Here is a 22,771-nt window from a genome sequence, read left to right as displayed (position 1 = left end):
AGAATATTCCAGGCCAGGCACAGTGGCTCATGCTTGTAATCCCAGCACTCTGTGAGGCCAAAGCAGGAGGTTCACTTGAGCCCAGGAGTTCAAGACCAGCCTGGGCAACATGGTGAGACCTTGTAAAATTAGCCGAGTATGGTGGTGTGGGCCTGTAGTCCCAGCTACTCAGGAGGTTGAGGCAGAAGGATGGTTGAGCCCAGCAGGTGGAGGATCAGGGCAGTGAGCCGTGATTGTGCCACTGTGCTCCAGCCTGGGTGAAAGAGCTAGACCCTGTCTCAAAAAAAAAAAAAAAAAAAAACAGAAAAAAAGAATATTCCGTTTCAGTCAGAGATCCTCTATGCTGTGTAACCACAATTCTGAATTTTCTCTTTCTTCTCCACTTGCTTTATCATTAAATTTTATGTGTTTTTGAATCTAATATACTAGTATCACGTATACATTCTTCTGTGGCTTTCTATTTTCACTCAGCATCATGGTTTTAAGATCCAGTTCATGCATAAGAGTAATGATTCATTTATTTTCTTTTTACAAATATTCCGCATATCTTACTGTGCTGAATTTTCGTATCCAGGACCATGGTGTAGCTTTCCATTTATTGAAAAGCTTTTCGTTTACCTCTTTCTTTTTTTATTTTTTCAATTATTATTGTTATTATTTTGAGGCAGGGTCTGGCTCTGTCACCCAGGCTGGAGTGCATGGAGCGATCTCAAACTCCTGGGCTCAAGCGACCCTCCCACCTTGGCCTCCCAAGTAGCTGGGACTACAGGTGGGCACCACCACACCCTGCTAGGTCTTTTTTTTTCCCCCTTGGTATTTTGTGTAGAGATGGGGTCTCACTATGTTGCCTGGGCTGGCTTGGAACTCCTGGGCGCAAGCAATCCTCTCTCAGCCACCCCAAGTGTTGGAATTACAGGCATGAGCCATGGCCTGGAACTCCTGGACGCAAGCAATCATCCCTCGGCCACCCAAAGTGTTGGAATTACAGGCGTGAGCCACCGCGCTGGGCCAGTTTACCTTTATTTATTTATTTAGAGACAGAGTCTTGCTCTGTCGCCAAGGCTGAAGTGCAGTGGGAAGATCTCGGCTCACTGCAACCTCTGCCTCCCGCGTTCAAGCGATTCTCGCGTCTCGGCCTCCCGAGTAGCTGGGATTACAGGCGCGCGCCACCCATGCCAGGCTAATTTTTGTATTTTTAGTAGAGATGGGGTTTCACCATGTTGGCCAGGCTGGTCTCGAACTCCTGGCCTCAAGTGATCCCCCCGCCTCGACCTCCCAAAGTGCTAGGACTACAGGCGTGAGCCACTGCGCCGGGCCGGGCCAGTTAGCCTTTTCAATAACTTTTTATAGTTTTCTTCATAAAATCTTGCATTTCTTGTACTAGATACATTCCTAGACACCTTATGTTTTCGGTTACTCTTATCAAGTACTCCTAATCTCACCCCTCGTTTCCGCTGTCGCTCTAGAGTCTGCCAATAATGAGACAGAAAAAAATTATTGAACCATGCCCGGTAATTTTCTGATTCTCCGCGTTCTAGTGGTCTTCCACTAGTTTCGGACCACTGCTGTACCCGTAGCTCCAACTGCGCGAAACTCTTCTCGGGAAGCACTGAAAATGTCGCAAGTCGCCCGGAGGCGGAGCCGGTACGGGCTGACGTCAAGGGCACACAACACCTCAGAGGCAGGGAGGGCGGGGCCGGCAGGGGGACCTGCTGCTGGAAGAGCAGCGGCCCGAGCCGGGGCCATGGCGAAGCTGCTGAGCTGCGTCCTAGGCCCCCGGCTCTACAAAATCTACCGGGAGAGGGACTCTGAAAGGGCCCCGGCCAGCGTCCCTGAGACGCCAACGGCAGTCACTGCCCCCCATTCCAGCTCCTGGGTGAGTCGAGTTCCTCCCCACCGAAGAACGTGGTACAGTCCAAACCCTTTACGGCCTTTTGCTCCCCAGAAGTGCCCATAATGGGAAATAAGGGGAGCCTGCTTGTCAAGCCAGTTTTCCGCAAAATCTGCGCTCTGTGTGCTTCCTGAGTTAAAGTCACGCCTACGGACTGGCCGCCTCCTTTCTTTTTCGCTCTTTACCGCTTTCTCATTCCGACTGCCACTCCTTGTTCTTTCCTCTCCGCGTCCCCCCCACCCTGTGTGTCGTGGTTCGTGCCGGTCCTAGTTGAGTCTTGAGTCCCGGGAAGAGACCCTGCGCGGACTGGGGAGCCGTTGAATTTTGCCGTCAGACTCCCAATTTCCTCTTCTTCAGTGCCTCTTCATGCCTCCCCCGGCTCTGTTTTTATCTTCCCTTTACCCTCGCCTTGAATTTCAGAATGACTTTTACAGATCCTGTATCCGTCGGTCCTCCCCTCAACCCCCGCCCAGCCTAGCCTGGAGACCCGAGTCATTGTATTCTGGAGAGCTGGCGGGTGGTGGTAGGCTGTTCTAAATATTCTCTTCCTTTTTATCAGTTGTCTCATTGTGTTACTGTCTCCTACAAACTGCCCGCTCCTACCCACATTCTCTTCTTAGTCAACTACTCTTATTTCTGATGCTTTTCTTTCCTTCTTAGATTGTCTAGGTGTCTTTTCTTTCTTCTCAAACTAACCCTTCTCCCCACATGCACGCGCCTGCAATCCATTTGAAACTAGGCTGTGGAAAAGGAGCAAAAATCGTCCAGTGCTGCTTTCACTTTTGCTTCCAAATCCAGCTCCCTGTGTTTGTTCCCATGGTCAGGGGTGGGAAATTAGGTTCAGGGTGAGGGTGAGGAAGAGGAGTTTCTGTGGGGGCCAGGGATGTTTCAAGAGAGATAGCCAACGAGACTAGAACCAGAGGACACACAGCAGGGCTTCTGAAAGGGAAGGGAAAGGACCTGCCAGTGGGCAGGGTCCTTAAGGAGGCCATCTGTTTTGGCAGGATACGTACTATCAGCCCCGTGCCCTGGAGAAACATGCTGACAGCATCCTGGCACTGGTATGTCTACCCTGGCATCTGGGACTCTGCATCTTTCAGACCCACCTGTCCTCTTGAACTGAGCCCTCCTTAACTTGGGAGCAACAGTGCCCTGGGGTTAGGGGATGCCCTGGGCTCTGCAGCAGACCTCTCCAACACAGACACACAGGCACACTCTAAATGTGCATACTTGGCACTCCCCTTTGGTATGTAGCACTGCTTTCTCTGGGGGCAGCCTGAGCCGTAAGGAAAACATGTTTACTCTTGGGACCATCTGCAGGTGCTAAGTCCTGCAGTTCCCCAGTGACCTGTCCTCCCTGGCAACTAACCTCTTTGGCTGCAGGGACAGCTGTTCTTTCTGGCAGTTCCTGTGGTGACGTTTGCGCATCTCTTGGGGACCAGGCCAGGGGCTGTCCTGAGCAGGGCCAATTGAAAAGGCTTGATTAACTTGAGTAGACAGAGAGACTGCCTTTAAATGTGATGGAATTATGTCTGGAGATGGAAGACATAATTCTTCCATAATTCCAGAGGAAGAAAATAGAGCCTGTACCAAATTTTCCCAGCCTCCATTACATTGACACACTACTTTTCAACAAATGCTGAGCACCTACTGTATTCATGGTGTCATACACCAAATATGATATGATATCCCTCAGGTTGTCCATCTTGCTCAGAGTGTATAGTGTATGCCTGGAATGGCAGGTGTGTGTGTGTGTGTGTGTGTGTGTGTATTGATTGCCTGTCCCTGTCTCTCTGCTGCAGGCTTCAGTATTCTGGTCCATCTCTTATTACTCCTCTCCCTTCGCCTTCTTCTACTTGTACAGGAAAGGTCAGTGTGGTTTCAAAGGTGGTGGGGTAGCAAATGGGCAGGTTGTTGGCAGATGAGCCAGCTCCCTAAAGAGGAGAGGGGACCTGTGAAGATGGCTTGGCTTCCCTCTTCCATCAGGCATCTTCTTCCTCTTAGGGTATGGCTGTTCCAAACAGGGAGTGTGGGGTGGAGGTTGGGGCTGAACTGGGAAGAGGAGCTGAGGGACATTGCGGAGAGGGTCTCACATTGTCCCTCTCCCTTCCCAGGTTACTTGAGTTTGTCCAAAGTGGTGCCGTTTTCTCACTATGCTGGGACATTGCTGCTACTTCTGGCAGGTGTGGCCTGCCTCCGAGGTAGGTGGAGAGGAAACCTGGTTTGAATCTTATCTGTCACTGTCACTGGTTAAATATTAAGTACCTTGTGCAAATACATTTTAGTGATGGGCCTCCGAGAGGGAATCATTGAGAATGGTTTAAGGCATGATCTTTTCCTTAAAAGACTTGGGTTATAAATATGAAAAAACAACTGAAAAGTAACAAAAAGGTTTGCTTTTTTTTTTTTAAGAGATAGGGTCTCACCATGTTGTCCAGGCTGGTCTCAAACTCCTGAACTCAAAGTGATCCTCTGACCTCAGCCTCCCGAAGTACTGGGATTATAGATGTGAGCCACTGTGCCTGGCTGCTTTTATCTAGAAAAGATGCATATACCCTACAACAATTCTATATATGTATACATACTAGGAAAACTCCTGCACATGTATAAACAATACAGATGTACAAGAATACAGCATACAACATTGTTTCTAATAATCCTAAGCTGGAAACAACTCCAGTGGCTACAAATAGTAGGATGGATAAAATATGTTCTGTGCGGCCGGGCGTGGTGGCTCATGCCTGTAATCCCAGCACTTTGGGAGGCAGAGGCCAGTGGATCCCGAGGTCAGGAATTTGAGACCAGCCTGACTAACATGGTAAAACCCCGTCTCTACCAAAAATACAAAAATTAGCTGGGCATGGTGGCACGTGCCTGTAATCCCAGCTACTTAGGAGGCTGAGGCAGGAGAATAGCTTGAACCTGGGAGGCAAAGGTTGCAGTGAGACGAGATTGCACTACTGCACTCCATCCTGGGCAACAGAGCAAGACTCCGTCTCAAAAAAAAAAAAAAAGTTCCGTGCAATAGCCATGCAAGAGAACACTATATAGCAATGCAAATGAACAAACTGTAGCTACGCTCAACAACGCAGATGAAGCCAGGTGCAGTGGCTCATGCCTGTAATCCTAGCAGTTTGGTAGGCTGAAGCAGGCAGATCACCAGAGGTCAGGAGTTCAAGACCAGCCTGTCCAACATGGTGAAACCCCGTCTCTACTAAACATACAAAAAAAAATTAGCCAGGTATGGTGGTGAGCACCTGTAATCCCAGCTATTCGGGAGGCTGAGGCAGTAGAATTGCTTGAATCCAAGAGGCAGAGGTTGCAGTGAGCCAAGATTGCGCTACTGTACTGCATTCTGGGCAACAGAGCAAGGCTCCATCTCAGAAAAAATAAAATACAAAAAATTAACTGGGCATGGTGGCACATGCCTATAGTCTTAACTGCTTGGGAGGCTAAGGCATGAGAACTGCTTGAACCTGGGAGGCAGAGGTTGCAGTGAGCCAAGATAGCACCACTGCACTCCAGCCTGGGTGACAGAGCGAGACTCTGTCTCCAGATAAACAAAAGCAATGCAGATGAATTTCTCAAATGTTGTGTTAAATAGAAGAAGCTAACCACAAAATAATGTATGCAGTATGTTTTCATTTATATAAAATTCAAAAGGGATGCGCATGTTTGAGGTAGAACACCGAAGACAACAAGGGCATGGTTTTCTTAAAAGTTAGGAGAGTGATTACCTGGGGTGGGGGAGAACAGAATGGGGGAGAGCCCTGCTGAGAGGTGGCTGTGTTCTCTTTGTTGACCTACGTGATAGTCACATGAATGTTTGCTTTGTATTTTTTAAACTGAATATATGTTTTATGTACATATGTTATATCTCGCAATTTAAAAAAATAAAGAGGACAGATCACCTACCCCTAGTGGGTACATAAGATGACAACCAGGTGATGGGCGATGCTTCAACATGGGGGTGGTGGGGTCAGGGCTGGATGGTCGCAGTTGGGTCCAGGACCTTCTGCCTGAGGTGTTCTGCCCCCTGATCTCTGCAGGGCTGGGCTCTCTCCTCAGAGAGGCCTTCCCTGACCACCCTGTCTAAAAGTAGCTCCCACTGCTCAGTTTTGTCTTAGTTTTTTATTTTATTTATTTATTTATTTATTTATTTTTTTGAGACGGAGTCTGGCTCTGTCGCCCAGGCTGGAGTGCGGTGGCGCAATCTCAGCTCACTGCAAGCTCCGCCTCCCGGGTTCACGCCATTCTCCTGCCTCAGCCTCCCGAGTAGCTGGGACTACAGGCGCCCGCCACTATGCCCGGTTAATTTTTTGTATTTTTAGTAGAGACGGGGTTTCACCATGTTAGCCAGGATGGTCTCGATCTCCTGACCTCGTGATCCGCCCGCCTCGGCCTCCCAAAGTGCTGGGATTACAGGCGTGAGCCACCGCGCCCGGCCTTATTTTATTTATTTTTAATTTAGAAAAAATACAGAAAAAATTAGCTGTGCATGGTGGCGGGCGCTTGTAATCCCAGCTATTTGGGAGGCTGTGGCAGGAGAATCACTTGAACCCGGGAGGCGGAGGTTGCAGTGAGCCGAGAGCACATCGTTGCACTCCCGCCTGGGCAACAAGAGCGAAACTCTGTCTCAAAAAAAAGAAAAAAGAAAAAATACAGAAAAGTCCAGAGAACAAAATATAAAAGCCTTTTAAAATTTTTTGATGTATAGTTTTGTGATTTTTTTTATATATAGTTTTGTGATATTTGCTTTAAATGCTTTCTGTCAACAAAATACTAAAGCACCACAGTTAGGGTTGGAGTTCCCATTGGAATCCTTTCAGTCCCATCTTCCTCTTTCCTCAGAAGTAATAATTGTCATTTGGTGTGGGTTTTTTTTTTTTTTTCTGGCACATACTTTTATGAAACATATACCTCAGTTCCTCAAGTCTAAGCTGCCATCAATTGTAAAATGAATTCTAATTTCAGAGTTTTCAAGGGTTAATTTTAGAATCTATGAAATATGGTATCTATAAGCAGTATGTATTATTTTGCACATTTTACATTTTTGGCGTAAATGTTGTACAAATCATTCTGCAGCACACATCATTCTCTCATCATATCGTTTTGGGGGACTACCACTGATGACACATAAAGTTCTGGTTCATTCTTGTTGTATTTTCTCTGTAGCACTTATCCCTCTCTGAAATGTTGTTTATTGTCTTCTCCTGGCTGTACCTAACCCCAACCAGAATGCCAGCTCTCTGAGAGCCGGGAGCTGTGTATCTCATTTCCTGCTGAGTCTCCTGTGTGTAGTACGGTGCCTGTCTGACACACGACACCTGCCAAGTCAGTGAGGAGAGAAGTTAGGGTTTGAGGTGGCTCAGCAGTGAAAGGAGAGTGGATGCAATCACTGACTGTGTAAGTGAAAAGAGAGAGGAGAGAGAGTCAGCACTGACAGTTGCTTCTGCTTCAGAAAGGAAAGCAGAAAGGAGGCAGGAGAGGAACTGTTCAGGAATTGGAAGGAGTCAAGGATGGGCCCAGGAAGCAGAGGCAGGAAGAATCTTGAGGGACAGGGAGAATGCTGAGTAGTACAGTTGAAGAGAATGAGGATAGAAGAGTCAGGAATTCAGTGAGGAAGTAATTATGGGCAGGAGTCGGAGACTCTGAAGCCAGACGGCAAGGGGCTAGAATATACAGAAAAGAGGCAGAAAGCAAACATTGGGTAAGAGTGGCAGTGAAAAATAGAGAAATTTGATATTCGCAAGGGAGAATAGTATTATACGATAGTGTTTAATAGTGTCATATAATAGGTTATATGACAGTGTTTAAAGACTGAGGAAGAGGAACATTCTGGAAGATGGTAGGTTAAGGATTGTCTATAAAGACACAAACTGCAGAAGCTAGGGAGAAGAAGCATCCTGTAGCCAGTTGCTGGATTTGGAGGAAGGGGGTTGGCTCACATCTATTTCTCCGCATCCTATGCCCTCAGTTCCTTTTTCTTTCACTTCTTACAGGGCCTTCTTCTAGCCCATCTCCAATTCTTTTCCTAAAACCTAGGCTTTCTGCTTCCCAGTTTTCCTAGCACTGTTTCTTGTCCTTTTTTTACCAGGCATTGGCCGCTGGACCAACCCCCAGTACCGGCAGTTCATCACCATCTTGGAAGCAACACATCGGAACCAGTCTTCAGAAAACAAGGTGAGAGGCCCTAGGAAAAGTGCCACACAGGCACCCAATAGCAGCTTTCTCAGTTGTCCCTCAGAGCACCAGACACTGGCTTCTGCAGGAAGAGGAGGTGTGTTTTACCACCCACCACACTGGGTGTTTGCTTGCACATTGCGGTATCCCTTCTCACCTCCATTAGTGAACTGTCCACCTGAGGAATTTTTCCTCCCTACCACTTCTAATGGAATATTCTGCTAGAACAATCTTCCCCCTCCCTCACCTGTAAGAACTGGCTAAACTAGAAACATTCCACAATGTTTCTTTTTTCTTTTTCTTTTTTTTTTTTGAGATGGAGTTTTGCTCTTGTTGCCCAGGCTGGAGTGCAATGGCACGATCTCGGCTCACTGCACTCTCCGCCTCCCAGGTTCAAGTGATTCTCCTGTTTCAGCTTCCTGAGTAGCTAGGATTACAGGCACGCACCACCCACACCCGCTAATTTTTGTATTTTTTGTAGAGACAGGGTTTCACCATGTTGGCCAGGCTGGTCTCCAACTCATGACCTCAGGCGATCTGCCTGCCCCGGCCTCCCAAAGTGCTGGGATTACAGGCGTGAGCCACCACTCCTGGCCTCTTTTTTTTTTTTTTTCTTTGAGACAGAGTCTCACTCTTACTCAGGCTGGAGTATAGTGGTACAATCTCAGTTTACTACAACCTCCAACTCCCGGGTTCAAACAATGCTCATGCCTCAGCCTCCTGAGTAGCTGGAATTACAGGTGCACACCACCACGCCCAGTTAATTTTTTTTTTTTTTTTTTTTTTTTTTGAGACAGAGTCTCGCTCTGTCGCCCAGGCTGGAGTGCAGTGGCGCCATCTCAGCTTACTGCAAGCTCTGCCTCCCGGGTTCATGCCATTGTCCTGCCTCAGCCTCCTGAGTAGCTGGGACTATAGGCGCCTGCCACCACGCCCAGCTAATTTTTTGTGTTTTTAGTAGAGACGGGGTTTCACCATGTTAGCCATGATGGTCTTGATCTCCTGACCTTGTGATCCGCCTGCCTCGGCCTCCCAAAGTGCTGGGATTACAGGCGTGAGCCACCGTGCCTGGCCAATTTTTGTATTTTTAGTAGAGACAGGGTTTCATCATGTTGGCCAGGCTAGTCTTGAACTCCTGACTGCAGACGATCTACCTGCCTTGGCCTTCCAAAGTGCTGGGATTATAGGTGTGAGCCACTGTGCCTGGCCCACAGTGTTTCTTTTTTTTTCTTTTGAGATGGAGTTTCGCTCTTGTTGCCCAGGCTGGCGTGCAATGGCATGATTCCAGCTCACTGCAACCTCTGCCTCCTGGGTTCAAGCGATTCTCCTGCCTCAGCCTCCCAAGTAGCTGGGATTACAGGCATGCACCACCACGCCCAGCTAATATTGTATTTTTAGTAGAGATGGGGTTTCGCTGTGTTGGTCAGGCTGGTCTCAAACTCCTGACCTCAGGTGATCCACCTGCCTTGGCCTCCCAAAGTGCTGGGATTACAGGTGTGAGCCACTGCACCCAGCCCACAATGTTTCTTAGAAGGTAGTTTTCTCTGTATCACAGCAGCTCAGTTCCATAAATGTTTAATTTTGTTGTATGCATTGAATACCATGCTATCCTTGTTTGTGGATGGGACAAGGTGGACAGGTATGTCCACTCCTATGCCTGGGAGTACAGCATGGTGCCAGGAGGGAGAAAAGCTAGGGCTCAGTGTCTTGGGAATTATGCCAAGCCGGCTGGTGCTGGACTGTGATTATCTTTGAGGATGGGCTTTGGGGCCCCATAAAGCTCTTTTCTGTTATGGGAGGTTTCTAGGATCAAACAGTTATGACCACCATCATCACATTCCTGGCTACTCCACACTATGGAGCTGCGTAATGATGCCCTGTACTATGCTACTGACTGAAGCATTTGGCACACACCCTTTCTGATCCTCACAACAGCTGAGTGAGGTGGCATTATTACCTTTATTTGTAAATGTGAGAAAACAGAGGCAAAAAGAGGTTAAGTGACCCATTCGGAGTCATAGAGCAAGAAAGTGGCTAAGTCCAGATTTGAGAGCAGGTCTGAGCAAAGCCTGCCTGAAATTTGCTTTATTCATCTTGTTTTGTTTTGCCATTTACCTTTTTGTATAATTTTTCTATTGCTCTCTGTTAGTCAAATTATTTTTGAAATGTCAAAAAATTTCTGTGCAGAAAATAAAAACCCTCAAAATAGAGTGCTAGGAGCTCAGGGGGTGGGGGACGAATACAGTCAAGTATTAAGACACAGCTAGGCCGGGTGCGGTGGCTCACACCTGTAATCCCAGCACTTTGGAAGGCCGAGGTGGGTGGATCACGAGGTCAGGAGATCAAGACCATCCTGGCTAATATGGTGAAACCCCGTCTCTGCTAAAGGTACAAAAATTAGCCGGGCATGGTGGTGGCAGGCACCTGTAGTCCCAGCTACTTGGAGGCTGAGGCGGGAGAATGGCGTGAAGCCGGGAGGCAGAGTTTGCAGTGATCCGAGATCGCGCCACTGCACTCCAGCCTGGGCGACAGAGCGAGACTCCATCTCAGAAAAAAAAAAACAAACACAGCTCCCACTGCCGTCAAAAAACGTGGAGCTGGTGAGGTGGTTCATGCCTATAATCCCAGCACTTTCGGAAGCCAAGGCACGAGGATCGCTTCAGCCCAGGAGTTGGAGACCAGCCTGGGCAACATAGTAAGACCTTGTCTCTAAAGAAAATTTTAAAAATTAGCTGGGCATGGTAGCACATGTCTGTAGTCCCAGCTACTCCAGAGGCTAAGGTAGGAGGATCACTTGGGCCTGGGAGTTTGAGGCTGCAGTGAGCTATGATTGTACCAACTGCATTCCAGCCTGGGCAACAGCACGAGACCCTGCCTCAAAAAAAAAAAAAAGAAAAAAAAAAAAGGCACGTGGACTGGCTCAGTGGGGTGGCCCGAGGCTCGGATGGGCTGTAGGGCAACACTGATCCATGGCTGCAGGAGTTGAGGAAGGGATGTAGTTGTGAGGATGGAAGTCAGAGCTTCCTTCAAGGGGTGGCCCCACATGGCAGAGGAGCCCACTGTGGGCGTGACTTCCCTCCTCTCTGTCTCACTCAACCTTGGGTCTGTCAGTGTGATCTGCTGGGAGATTTCTAAGCTTCTAAGACAGCACCCTATAAGGGACCCAGGTGGGGAATAGACTGTGACCAGCCAGCGGCCCCTACTACCCGTCACTCAAAAGCACTAGCACCTTCAGCCACTCCTCCTGGGGGTGGGTCAGGCTTAGTTTTTTAGAAAAGCAGAGTGTTAGGTTCTTAGCTTGGAAGAGGGCAGACAGGCCAGTCCTGATACCTGATGGGGCATACCATCTCCTCTGATTTTCTGGTCCTGTTAGAATTTTCCATCTGAGAATTGGGAGGGTATTGACCTCTGCTTGGTTTCCCCATGATGTGTGGGGATCAGACCCCTGGATAACGAAGGTGTTGTTGAGGGTGGGTAGGAGAGCCTCCCCTGAGTTCTCAGTACCCCTTTGCCTCTCGTGCCCACTGCAGAGGCAGCTTGCCAACTACAACTTTGACTTCCGGAGCTGGCCAGTCGACTTCCACTGGGAAGAACCCAGCAGCCGGTGAGGCCCCAGTTCTTTTGCTGTATCTCTCCCCTTAGAACCATTCCAGAAAATCTCTGCTCTGCCCTGTCCCCCCACCTCCATGCCCTCTCAGGTCACAGTGCCTGCCTTCCAATGCCATTATGTCGTTCCTAGACCCCACTGTTCTCCAGACCTCAGACATCCAGCTTGCTGCTCCTGACCCTATCCTTCCCTGCATCTTTCCCTTCCTCAGGAAGGAGTCTCGAGGGGGCCCTTCCCGCCGGGGTGTGGCCCTGCTTCGCCCAGAGCCCCTGCACCGGGGGACAGCAGACACCCTCCTCAACCGGGTTAAGAAGCTGCCTTGTCAGATCACCAGGTGGGAAACAGCAGCGAGGAGAGGCCCACTGGGGTGGAGGGGCCATTTCAGGAGTGCTCTGGGAGTGGGCGCTCCATTGTAAAATAGCTGTCACTCATTGGGCCTAGTGCTGTATGGTTTGTGTAGATCATTTATGGCAAAGTCATTTTTATCCATATTTATGTTTGAAGAAAAGAGACTCAGAGAGGTCTGGAGTCTCAAATGTAGTAAGTGAAGAACTGGGATATGAACAAAAGCTCCTTCAGTGAGGCTGAGAAGGAGCAGTGGGGGTGGGGTGGGGGTGGGGAGGACACACGCTTGTAGCTAGGGCAGGCTCTGGTAGCATCTGTGTACCCATCGTGGCCCCTCTGCCCTGTTGTTATTCCACCTTGGCTCCGGGCCCCTGTGCGCCTCAGTGTCTGCACCTGTGATGAACCTGCCCTGCAAGGTTGCTGAGGAGATTAAGTAAGGTAACATGTTCTGAAGGGCTCCTGCCTTGCCTGGGTGCTTGAGAGCACATGGTAAATCCCAAATAAAGCTCAGTCGTGGGTACTGATGATGTCAGAAGGAATGGAAATAACCACCTATATCTTACAGTGGAACAGACACTGGGAATTTTCTTTTGCTGGGAGTTAGGAGGCAGCTTCTAGAATACCAAGGAACAGGGTGGACTTAGTGGTTGGTTGTTGACAGTGTGCTAATTAGTCAGGGAGGCAAGCCATATTTGAGGTTTTGAATTATAACCATCATTTTTTAAAGTATTATTTATTTGGGGACCTTTAATATGTTGTACTTATATTTTAACAGAATCATAATCTGATGATAACTTTGCATTTACTTATTATGTATAGACAGTTACATCATAAAACTCTCAGAATTCTGTACATACAGGATATGTGTGCACTGAGCCACAATATAAAATGTTTATCTTACAAAGGTTGCAGTAAGAAAAGTTTGAAAAACACTAGCCTGGTACATATTTCATTAAGGCTTGAAAGAGGAAAGTAAAGCTGTGAAGGTCAGGGGTAAAGCAGGCCTTACAGTCTGTGAGTGCTAGGGCTGGGATGGTCCCCAGCACAGTCCCCAGGCCTCACCAGGGTTGGGGTTTGTTAACCTGTGTTCCCCACAGCTACCTGGTGGCGCACACCCTAGGGCGCCGGATGCTGTATCCAGGCTCTGTGTACCTGCTGCAGAAGGCCCTCATGCCTGTGCTGCTGCAGGGCCAGGCCCGACTGGTGGAAGAGGTGAGGCTTCCCTGCCCGCACATCCCCTAAAGCCCTCCCCTCTCACCCCCACCCACCCCGCCCCACCCCTGTGATGTGGCCTCCTGACCCTTGCATCTTGGCCATTGCGTCTCCCGTACTCAGTGTAATGGGCGCCGGGCAAAGCTGCTGGCCTGTGATGGCAATGAGATTGACACCATGTTTGTGGACCGGCGGGGGACAGCTGAGCCCCAGGGACAGAAGCTGGTAAGAGGGAGCAGAGAGCCCAGAGGTGGGGTGAGTGTGAGGAAGGCAGTAGAGGTCTGGGGACCCCAATGCTATAGCACCTCCCTGAAGGAACCACTGCTGGGGATAATCTCATGTCCTAGCTCCACGCTAAAGACCTTGTGATGTAGTGAAACCCTGTGATAGAGAAACAGATGAAGTAGGAGAGACGTTCAAGGACGAGAAACTAATATTAATAGTTACCACTTTGACAGCACTTCACACTTATATATATTTAATTCTCATATATATATCTGAAGCATATATATTTAATTCTCAACACAATCCCGTGAGATAGGTACTGCTTATATTAGCCCATTTTACAGGAGATGAAACTGGGGCACAGAAAACCTTTCCTGGACCTCACAGTAAGTGGTAGAGCTGGTATTTGGACCCAGGCAGCCTGGCCTCAAAGTCTCCTACCTCCATGAAGCAGCCGTGGAAAGAGCGCTAAGCCAGGAGTCTAGGGAGCTGGGTTCTAGTCCTGGCTCTGCCCATCTGTTATGAGAGTTCATGCAAATCCCAGCATTCGTGGGTTTCAGCTTGGGGTGCCATGGCATTACAGTTTATCTGACCGTAAGACTGGAGCTGAGAGAGGGATAGGGAGAGCAGTCAGCATACCACACAACAGCAATGGTCACAGAAGATAACATAACAGACCCGAAAACGAGAAAGGAAAAACATCTCCATAGTCCCCTTCCTGAGAGAGATCCAGCTGGTCATCTTCCAAGGAAAAGTGGACATGGCTGGGTGGTCGAGCAGGTCAGCCTCTGAGGAGTATTTGTAATCCCTTTGCTTCTCCTCTTATGGACCCTGCGGAATGAGAAGCTTCCATTCCCCTTGGAGAAAACAGAAACCTGCCCTTTCCTCTTCCCTGCAAAGCTCTTCATGGGCTGTCCTCCCTGCCCAAAGGGAGTTTTTCAGTCCCAACTTGGCCCCCCAGCCCTTCCTTCCTGCCTCCTTCCTAGGTGATCTGCTGTGAGGGGAATGCTGGGTTTTATGAGGTGGGCTGCGTCTCCACGCCCCTGGAAGGTAGGACGGTGACTCAGCCTCCTTATCTCTGCCCTTTGAAAGGGAATGTCCCTGCCTCCCATACTGACCTGACCTCCCCTGGCCTCTACTTTCTCTGGGTGAGGTTTTGAGTCTCTCAGCTTTAGGGAAAAGTCCACTCGCCATTTGCTTTGATAACCTTACATCCCTCCCCTGGCCTGTGTCCCTAGCTATTATGCTTTTCATTCTGTTCCATTCCCCCACCACACACCCCACACAATCACATGCTGCTCCCTGTGCTGCCTCAGAACCTCTGGTGTCATCTCCTATTTCTGGGAAGGCTTGGAGTTATTTGCATCTAAGCTGGGGGATACTTCTGCTCTTCCTTCCCCCAGGGATGGAGAAAGGGGTGTGGGCCACAAGGTCTCAGTCCCTCCTCCCCCTGTGTTACAGCTGGATATTCAGTCCTGGGCTGGAATCATCCAGGCTTTGCTGGAAGCACGGTGAGACCATCTCAGGAATCCCTTCCTTTTCCTGAATTATGTCTGTTTCCCTCTGGTCAGCCATTGGAGGGAGGAGAGGGGCTGTGCATTTCTTGAAGGGCCTCCCACTCACCTGAGGGCTGGGGTCTAGGAGGTTGTGAAGGCAGCATTGGGAGCCATGCCCCCATCCCCACAGCGGGGGGCTAGCAGGAGAGGAGGAGGTAGATCTCATTGTACACATCCGTCTTCTTCTGGAGAGAACAACCTCTCCTACCATCCCTTCCTTCTACACCTTCTCTGCCTGTCATAGGTGGCTGCAGGAGGGGTCCACGTTGGGAGGGACAGGTGAGCTGGCCTTTGGTGCTGACACACTCCTGACTTTGCCCTTCCTCCTGCAGGGGGTGCCATTCCCGCAGAATGAGGCTAATGCCATGGATGTGGTGGTCCAGTTTGCCATCCACCGCCTGGGCTTCCAGCCCCAGGACATCATCATCTACGCCTGGTCCATCGGTGGCTTCACTGGTACCAGCCTCCCTCCCATCCCCCATTGTAGACACATTCATGACCACCCAGCCCCACCCGGGAGAGGTGGGGAAATGGGGTGGGGTGGAGGCTCAAGGAAGAAGAGAGAGGAAGTAGAATCTCTGAGTGGGCCTGGAAGAAGCTATCCTATTTGCATACACTTCACCTTTCCTTCCCCCCTTGTGCCCAGTCATTAAAAGGAAAAGCAGACCCAGGTCCTGGGTGGGGAGATCAGGGAAAGTGAATGTTTCCTGCCCATTATCTTCAGTGCGCTATCTCCAGTGTTCTATCCCCATCCTCTCCAGATAGTTCCCTAACCAAGTGAAGTAGGTTAAGAAAAAAACAAGGGATAACATAGGGGGAATGGGGTTGGCCTATAGGGTCAGTGGGATGAGAGCATGGGTGGTGGGGAGAAAGGAGCCTTTCTCAGTTCTTACTCTTCTTCCCTGCCCTGGTACCAGCCACGTGGGCGGCCATGTCCTACCCAGATGTTAGTGCCATGATCCTGGATGCCTCCTTTGATGACCTGGTGCCCTTGGCCTTGAAGGTCATGCCAGACAGCTGGAGTGAGTGCAGCTCCCAGGCCTGCCCTTCCTGGGAAGGGGTGGGCTGGAACTGGGAACTGTTCTGAGATGGCTCCCTTTTCTTGGGTGGGGAGTAAGTCGCCCCATTGTTGGAAGCAGGAGGACTCCTTTGTCCGGGGGCCTCAGTTTTCTTTCTCCGTGAATAGTGAGGACCTTTATGTTGGGCAAGGGCTTTGTCTCTGCCATCCCTTCACCTTTATCCCACTCTAGGGGGCCTGGTGACCAGGACCGTGAGGCAGCATCTCAATCTAAACAACGCGGAGCAGCTGTGCAGGTGAGGGCCGGCCAGCGTCCGGCATTGAACACCTGCCCCCCATACAGCTCTGCTGGGCGCTCAAACCCTGAAACTAGTACTAAAGTGCAAGTTGCTAAAAGGCCACTGGCTCACATCCTGAGTGACCCTGCCACCACCTCAACTGGCGTAACCCCTCCCAGGTCCCCTGGGACTCTGGACCACCTCAGGATCTGGCAACCAAAGGGTTAAGGCCTGGCACAGCAGGGGTCTCCCAGTAGGGCCAGACTGAACCATGCCCCTTAAATAATCCCCTCTCACCCCTGAGTGAAGGGCTAGGTCAAGGGCTGTGCTGTAGCAAGGGGAGGGTAAGAATGCTACCAGTGCAGGGATGGGGGTGGGCCAGTTGTCACCCGTCTCCCTCTGAGCTCTCCCTTCCCACTGCTCTGTTCTCTGAAGATACCAGGGTCCTGTACTGCTGATCCGGAGAACCAAGGATGAGATCATCACCACCACGTGAGTACGTGGGAATCTCGGCCCTCAGGAACCCCAGAGATGGCCAGGAACTTGTCCCTTCTACCTCTGCCCACCAGAAACCTGGGTATCTAGACCCTTTCTCCTAACCTCCAGCCCCTCCAGGGTACATTCTTCTAACCCCCAGGGTTCCTGAGGACATCATGTCCAACCGAGGCAATGACCTCCTGCTGAAGCTCCTGCAGCATCGGTGAGAGCCAGGGTGTGTGCGCGCTGGGGGCAGTGTACACACACAGATACTGATACCAGCACAGGGAAGGAGGGAGGAAGGTTCAGGGATGGTGAATGAAAAAAAATCAGCCCTGACCTGTCCTGGCACTTCCTCCGTAGGTATCCCCGGGTGATGGCAGAGGAGGGTCTTCGAGTGGTGAGGCAGTGGTTGGAGGCCTCCTCACAGCTGGAGGAAGGTGAGAAGGGATCCAGTGAGGCTTGGGGCGGGGGCCCAGCAAGGTCAGGTTGCTGACTGGCTGTCATCTCTCTCCCTGACCAGCCTCAATTTATAGCCGATGGGAGGTGGAAGAGGACTGGTGTCTGTCTGTCCTCCGCTCCTACCAGGCAGAACACGGGTCCGACTTCCCCTGGAGCGTGGGTAAGGAGCTCCTGGGGCAGGAGAGAGGGTGGGAAGGGCCTAGGAAGGGGATGAATACCCAGATGTGTGGCCTATTTTGAGCGCCTCCTCTCTGCAGGGGAGGACATGAGTGCAGATGGACGGCGGCAGCTGGCTTTGTTTCTGGTGAGCTAAGGAGTGGGAAGTGGGAAGGGTTCTTGAATGGCCAGGGCTCACACAGGGGGACTGGGGATACCCTGTAAGCATTGGAAGTGGCAGCTTTTGTAGAGTGGGTGGTGGATGTGGAAGCGGAGGGTGGGGAGGGAGTCCAGTGGCTGCCCCTCCCAACAGTGCTCTGTACCCCACCTGTCCCACCTCCTTTCCTCAGGCTCGGAAGCATCTGCACAACTTTGAGGCCACTCACTGCACCCCACTCCCAGCCCAGAACTTCCAGATGCCCTGGCACCTCTAGGGACCAACTGGGACTCATTATGGAAGAATGGGGTGAGAGGAGACATGAGGAAAGACCCTCTTATTTGTGATTCTCTGTGTTCATGTTGCTGTTTATAGTTTGTGGAAAGTGGGGGACCATCCCCCTTCTCACCACTGTTCCTCTTGCACGTTTCCCCTCATTCATGTGGCTGTACTTAACCTTCTCCAACATACATCCTGCATTACATGAATGGATTATTCCTAATAATTAATAAAAAGGTATTTTTTCTACTATCTGGCTAATTGTATAATTTCTCAAGTGTCCAGGGAGCCAGGGGCAGGTAGTGGGGAGAGCAGAGGCCCCAAAGAGCTGGGCTTTGGGAAACCCTAACTCTAGACAATCTAGACAATCTAGCTAATCTAACCCTTCCCATCTCTGTGTCCCCCTAGGCCTTCAGCCCCTAACCTGAGCTATCCTCAGGCAGCAGGTCCCCAAACCTCCCCGGTCCCTGATGTGCCTACTGTTATCACAACTGTGCAGCCTCCCTGGCCCCTCCCGCCTCCTTCTTCAGTTCTTCCTGCATACAACCACCCCAGGAACCCATGGTTGCCCCCTCCTGCTTACGGCTCATGAGCTTTCTAGGATCCGATTTCACCTACCCAGTGCTTCTGCTGGTTTCCAGGTTCAACCTGCATGGTGTTACTAGTAGTACCCCCAATTTTCATTGCTCACCTCTTGTTATCTTGGTGAAGAGTGAGGAAGGGCCTGCTCCCCACGTCTTATGCAGCAAACCCTGCACACCCACCTTGCCATGTCATCAAGTCTCTGTCCTCACAGCCTTTTTGCAGTTCAACAAACACAGGCCCTGCCAGGGACGGAGGGCCAGGTGCCAAGGACTCATGTCTTCTCAGAGCCATACTTTGCCTTTTGGACGGCTCTGTTAGGAGAAGATGCTTAGGTTGTACCTGAGGAAATTGGTTCCCTATAACTTCCATCTATCTCTAATCTTTGGACCTTGTGGAACACAGTGAATAAGTCCCTCTTCCACCCATTGGTTTGTTGCCTGGCAGTTTTTTTTTTTTTTTTTTTGGAGATGGAGTCTTACTATGTTGCCCAGGCTGGAGTGCAGTGGCACAATCTGAGCTCGCTGCAACCTCCACCTCCCAGGTTCAAGTGATCCTCCTGCCTCAGCCCCTCTAGTAGCTGGGATTACAGGTATGCGCCACCATACCCAGTTGATTTTTGTATTTTTAGTGAAGATGAGGTTTCGCCATGTTGGCCAAGTTGGTCTCGAACTGCTGACCTCAGGTGATCCAACCGCCTTGGCTTCCCAAAGTGTTGGGGATTAAAGGTGTGAGCCACTGCGCCTGGCCGCTGGCCACTTTCTTCATTTGGAAACTTCTCTTTTCCAGATGAAAGACCCCAAAGTTTATCGCCCTGAGTCCATTTTTGTTTTGTTTTGTTTTATTTTGTTGGGGATGGTTTATTGTTTGTTTTTTGAGATGGATTCTCACTCTGTCACCTAGGCTGGAGTGCAGTGGCAGGATCTCAGCTCATTGCAACCTCTGCCTCCCAAGTTCAAGTGATTCTCCTGTCTCAGCCTCCCAAGTAGCTGGGATTACAGGCGTATGCCACTACACACAGCTAATTTTTCGTATTTTAGTACAGACAGGTTTCACCGTGTTGCCCAGGCTGGTCTCAAACTCCTGAGCTCAGGCAATCCACCCACCTCAGCCGACTCCATTCTTTTTTTTTTTTTTTTTGAGACGGAGTCTCGCTCTGTCACCCAGGCTGGAGTGCAGTGGCACAATCTCGGCTCACTGCAAGCTCCACCTCCCGGGTTCACGCCATTCTCCTGCCTCAGCCTCCCTAGTACCTGGGACTACAGGCGCCCGCCACCACGCCTGGCTAATTTTTTGTATTTTTAGTACAGACGGGGTTTCACTGTGTTAGCCAGGATGGTCTCGATCTCCTGACTTCGTGATCCACCCGGCTCTGCCTCCCAAAGTGCTGGGATTACAGGCGTGAGCCACCGCGCCCGGCCAACTCCATTCTTTTGAGCAAGATACTTAACGTGGGCGACAATGTTCTAATGTCCTAGATACAGTCTCTGGCTAAATTTCTGTGTCTTCTCCAAACCCAGTGCATGAAGCTCTTCTTGAAACCCCAGGGCAGAGGCTGTGTGTGCCCCCATTAGCGCTATAACTCCTTAAGGGAAGGTATACTGAGTCTCCACTGGAAGTGGAGATCTGAGACTTAATCAGGTGATGTGATGCCTGAAATTTGGAGTTAGAAGAGGCAGGTGACCACAGCTCCATAATGCTCCACCATTAGCAAACAGGTGGACAGCTGATACTGGTGCCCTCTCCTCTATCCCATTCCAGGGGGCAAACGATGGGAAGTGTGGAACATGAAGCTCTGGAGCCAGCTGCACAGTTCTGAATCCCGTCCTCCCAGATCCAACAGAAGGGTTAATCCCCTGAAAACCAAATTTTTGTTCAGCTAAGGGAAGCTCCTTAAATGCAAAGAGGAGCTGGGCATGGTGGCTCACATCTGTAATCCCAGCACTTTGGGAGGCTGGGGCAGGAGGATCACTTGAGCCTAGAAGTTCAAGACTGGACAGGGCAACATAGGGAGACTCCATCACTACAAAAAATTTAAAAATTACCCAGGCATAGTGGCATGCACCCGTGTTCCAAGCTACTCTGGAGGCTGAGGTAAGAGGATCGCTTGGCTGAGGATCACGGTAGGTTGAGGCTGCAGTGAGCTGTGATCATGCCACCGGACTCCAGCTTGGGTGACAGAGTGAGACTCTGTCTCAAAAAAAAAAAAAAAGCAAATAGGGGTGCCCAGTCTCACCTCCCATACCCTGGGGACAAAGGACACCCCTCCCTGGACATGGCCATTAGGGACTCTGCTGAACTGCCCCTACTGCCACTTTCCCCCATCTTACTGCATGTAATTGTAGACAACAGTGGATGACCTGAGGGGCCCTTAGATACCTGAAATTGGGTAGGGAAAGAAAGTTAGGCTCAACATGTGAATTCTGAACCCCCCCATCCAGGGGCCTCAGCCTACTTCAGATTACTCCCTATGCAATAAGGTTCAGAGCAGCTGTGTTTGTTTTCAGAACTAATCCCCACCCAGGGGTGGAAGCAGGCCCCTGTCCACTCCTCACCCTATACGGCAAAGTTCCAGCAGTTCCAGGGGATGATCAGCAGAGATGCAGACCTTCCCAGTTGCTGGGGCGCTGGACCCTGCTACACTGGACACAAGGTGAGGCCTGAAAGTCCAGGCACCCTGAGGAGCTGGGCAAACTAGCAGAAAAGATGGCGCTGGGAGAAAGGAAAGTTAGACTCTGGACGGGAAATCTGGGAAGAAGTGGTTCCCAGCTGGGCCAAAAAGCCTCATCCTACGCCGTCTCATCGACCTAGGCTCCACCCTGAGTGCCTCCAGTGTGAGGTGCTGGACTGGCTCTGTGCTGCCTGTTTGGGTTGAGGGTTTGCTCCTAGGAGAGGCATGTGTTTCTCGTACAGCTGTCACAAGCGAGTGAGGGCTCCGGAGGTGGAGGGCCCAAGAGGGTGGGGAGCTCAGGCGTCAGTGATAGCCAGATTTCCATCCATCGGTCCGTCCGTCCGTCCATCCATCCATCCATCTATCCAATCAACAAGCCATTCCGGATTCTTCAGGAATCCAGTCATTCATTTATATTTAGGTTAAAGACCCTCTCTCTGGTTCCTCTCTAGAGCGCAGTCTCGAGCCGCTCCCCCAACAAACCGTGGCCCTCTCCCGGCCGGGTCATCTACAGCCCCGCCCCTCGTTTGCCTGGCTCCATTCCCCTAACCTTGGCGTTCTGTCCTCAGGCCCCGCCTTCTTTGTTTCGTCACTCGGTTGCTTACCCTCAGGTATCCCTTAACTCTAGGTAGGAGCACTCAGAAGGGACACCGTCATCTGCTGCTGTCGCCATGGCGATTATTTCAACGCCCTGCCTCTTCACCCCAGGAAAACCTTCGCGGAACCCGTCACCATGGAAACGAACTCTCTGGACTCTTAGCGCGCCCTGGGCTGGCCCTGCTGCGTGGACAGGAGAGGAGCAAAACGCAACAAAGACGGGATTAATTACTCGGAGGCCGCGCCCCCTCCGAAGAAGGCCCCACCCTGCCCCGGCCTCACCCCTCCCCGAAATAATTCGAGGAAATATTCCGCGAATGCTGGGGGAGTGTCTTGCCCCCCGGTTCCCTCAAGGCCCACGGTCGCTTGAATTCCGCAGCAAGTCCTCCCGGACCTCTCAGGGCGATCCCCTCCCGAAGCCCAGCCTCAGCCTCGCAAAGCCTCTAGTCGTTGGCCTTTTCGTTGCGATTATATTCGAGAGGGAGCTTCAGAGGGCGCCGTGAAGTTCCCCTGTGCTTCCCCTTTGCCCTTTGCCCTTTGCCCTCTTCGCTTCAAGAGGAGCCCTGGCTCTCTTATTCTTTTTTTTTTTTTTTTTGAGACGGAGTCTTGCTCTGTCGCCAAGCTGGAGTGCAATGGCGCGATCTCGGCTCACTGCAACCTCCGTCTCCCGGGTTCAAGCGATTCTCCTGCCTCAGCCTCCTGAGTAGCTGGGACTACAGGCAGGCGCCACCACTCCTGGCTAATTTTTGTATGTTTAGTAGAGACGGGGTTTCACCATATTGTCCAGGATGGTCTCGATCTCTTAACCTTGTGATCCGCCCACCTCGGCCTCCCAAAGTGCTGGGTGGGATTACAGGCCTGAGCCACGGAGCCTGGCCCTCTGATTCTTTTTGTCTATCACTCTGTGCACTCATTCATTCAAGACATTTATGTAGGTGCCCCGCGTTCCTCTGCAGTTCTCCACTACTCTGGCTTTTCTCTAATACAATTTATTTTGTGTTATTATTTCTTTAAGACAGAGTCTCACTCTGTCGCCCAGGCTGGAGTGCAGTGGTGCGATCTCGGCTCACTGCAACCT

The 22,771-nt window shown here is 50.7% G+C and overlaps 1 protein-coding gene and 1 long non-coding RNA gene across 4 annotated transcripts; one reads left to right on the top strand and one right to left on the bottom strand.

Annotated features, from left to right (window-relative positions):
- Window positions 1-1,556: 1,556 nt before the first annotated feature.
- Window positions 1,557-18,095, top strand: ABHD16A (abhydrolase domain containing 16A, phospholipase). 2 transcript variants are annotated; one of them, XM_004043677.4, is made up of 20 exons: window positions 1,557-1,876; window positions 2,896-2,952; window positions 3,694-3,760; window positions 4,006-4,092; window positions 7,989-8,074; window positions 11,602-11,675; window positions 11,890-12,012; window positions 13,121-13,235; window positions 13,359-13,460; window positions 14,447-14,510; window positions 14,922-14,971; window positions 15,349-15,472; window positions 15,934-16,038; window positions 16,267-16,330; window positions 16,748-16,804; window positions 16,950-17,012; window positions 17,153-17,229; window positions 17,313-17,411; window positions 17,509-17,555; window positions 17,758-18,095. In XM_004043677.4, the coding sequence occupies exons 1-20, from the start codon at window positions 1,616-1,618 to the stop codon at window positions 17,839-17,841; spliced, it is 1,806 nt and encodes a 601-aa protein (XP_004043725.4). In that variant the 5' UTR covers window positions 1,557-1,615; the 3' UTR covers window positions 17,842-18,095. The 2 variants fall into 2 exon arrangements, with proteins under 2 accessions (XP_004043725.4, XP_004043726.3); XM_004043678.5 differs by lacking the exons at window positions 1,557-1,876; window positions 2,896-2,952; window positions 3,694-3,760 and adding an exon at window positions 1,965-2,414.
- Window positions 12,726-21,747, bottom strand: LOC129534139 (uncharacterized). Of its 2 annotated transcripts, none has more exons than XR_010134072.1 (3): window positions 20,981-21,161; window positions 17,130-18,739; window positions 12,726-14,066 (listed from the first exon to the last, which is right to left on the bottom strand). It is a non-coding gene; the product is annotated as an uncharacterized lncRNA (long non-coding RNA). The 2 variants fall into 2 exon arrangements; XR_008680583.2 differs by having other exon boundaries at window positions 13,460-14,066; window positions 15,084-18,739; window positions 20,981-21,747.
- Window positions 21,748-22,771: the final 1,024 nt, after the last annotated feature.

This window comes from Gorilla gorilla, chromosome 5, assembly GCF_029281585.2.
Source record: "Gorilla gorilla gorilla isolate KB3781 chromosome 5, NHGRI_mGorGor1-v2.1_pri, whole genome shotgun sequence".
In the NCBI taxonomy this organism is placed as follows: domain Eukaryota; kingdom Metazoa; phylum Chordata; class Mammalia; order Primates; family Hominidae; genus Gorilla; species Gorilla gorilla.
This window is presented reverse-complemented; position numbering and strand designations above follow the sequence as displayed.

Bases quoted from the DNA above. Each gene is read 5' to 3' on its own strand.
- ABHD16A (XM_004043677.4), top strand. From the start codon at position 1,616: ATGTCGCAAGTCGCCCGGAGGCGGAGCCGGTACGGGCTGACGTCAAGG. The intron at 11,676-11,889 runs GTGAGGCCCCAG...TCCCTTCCTCAG, and splicing joins TGGGAAGAACCCAGCAGCCG to GAAGGAGTCTCGAGGGGGCC. The intron at 15,473-15,933 runs GTACCAGCCTCC...CCCTGGTACCAG, and splicing joins GTCCATCGGTGGCTTCACTG to CCACGTGGGCGGCCATGTCC.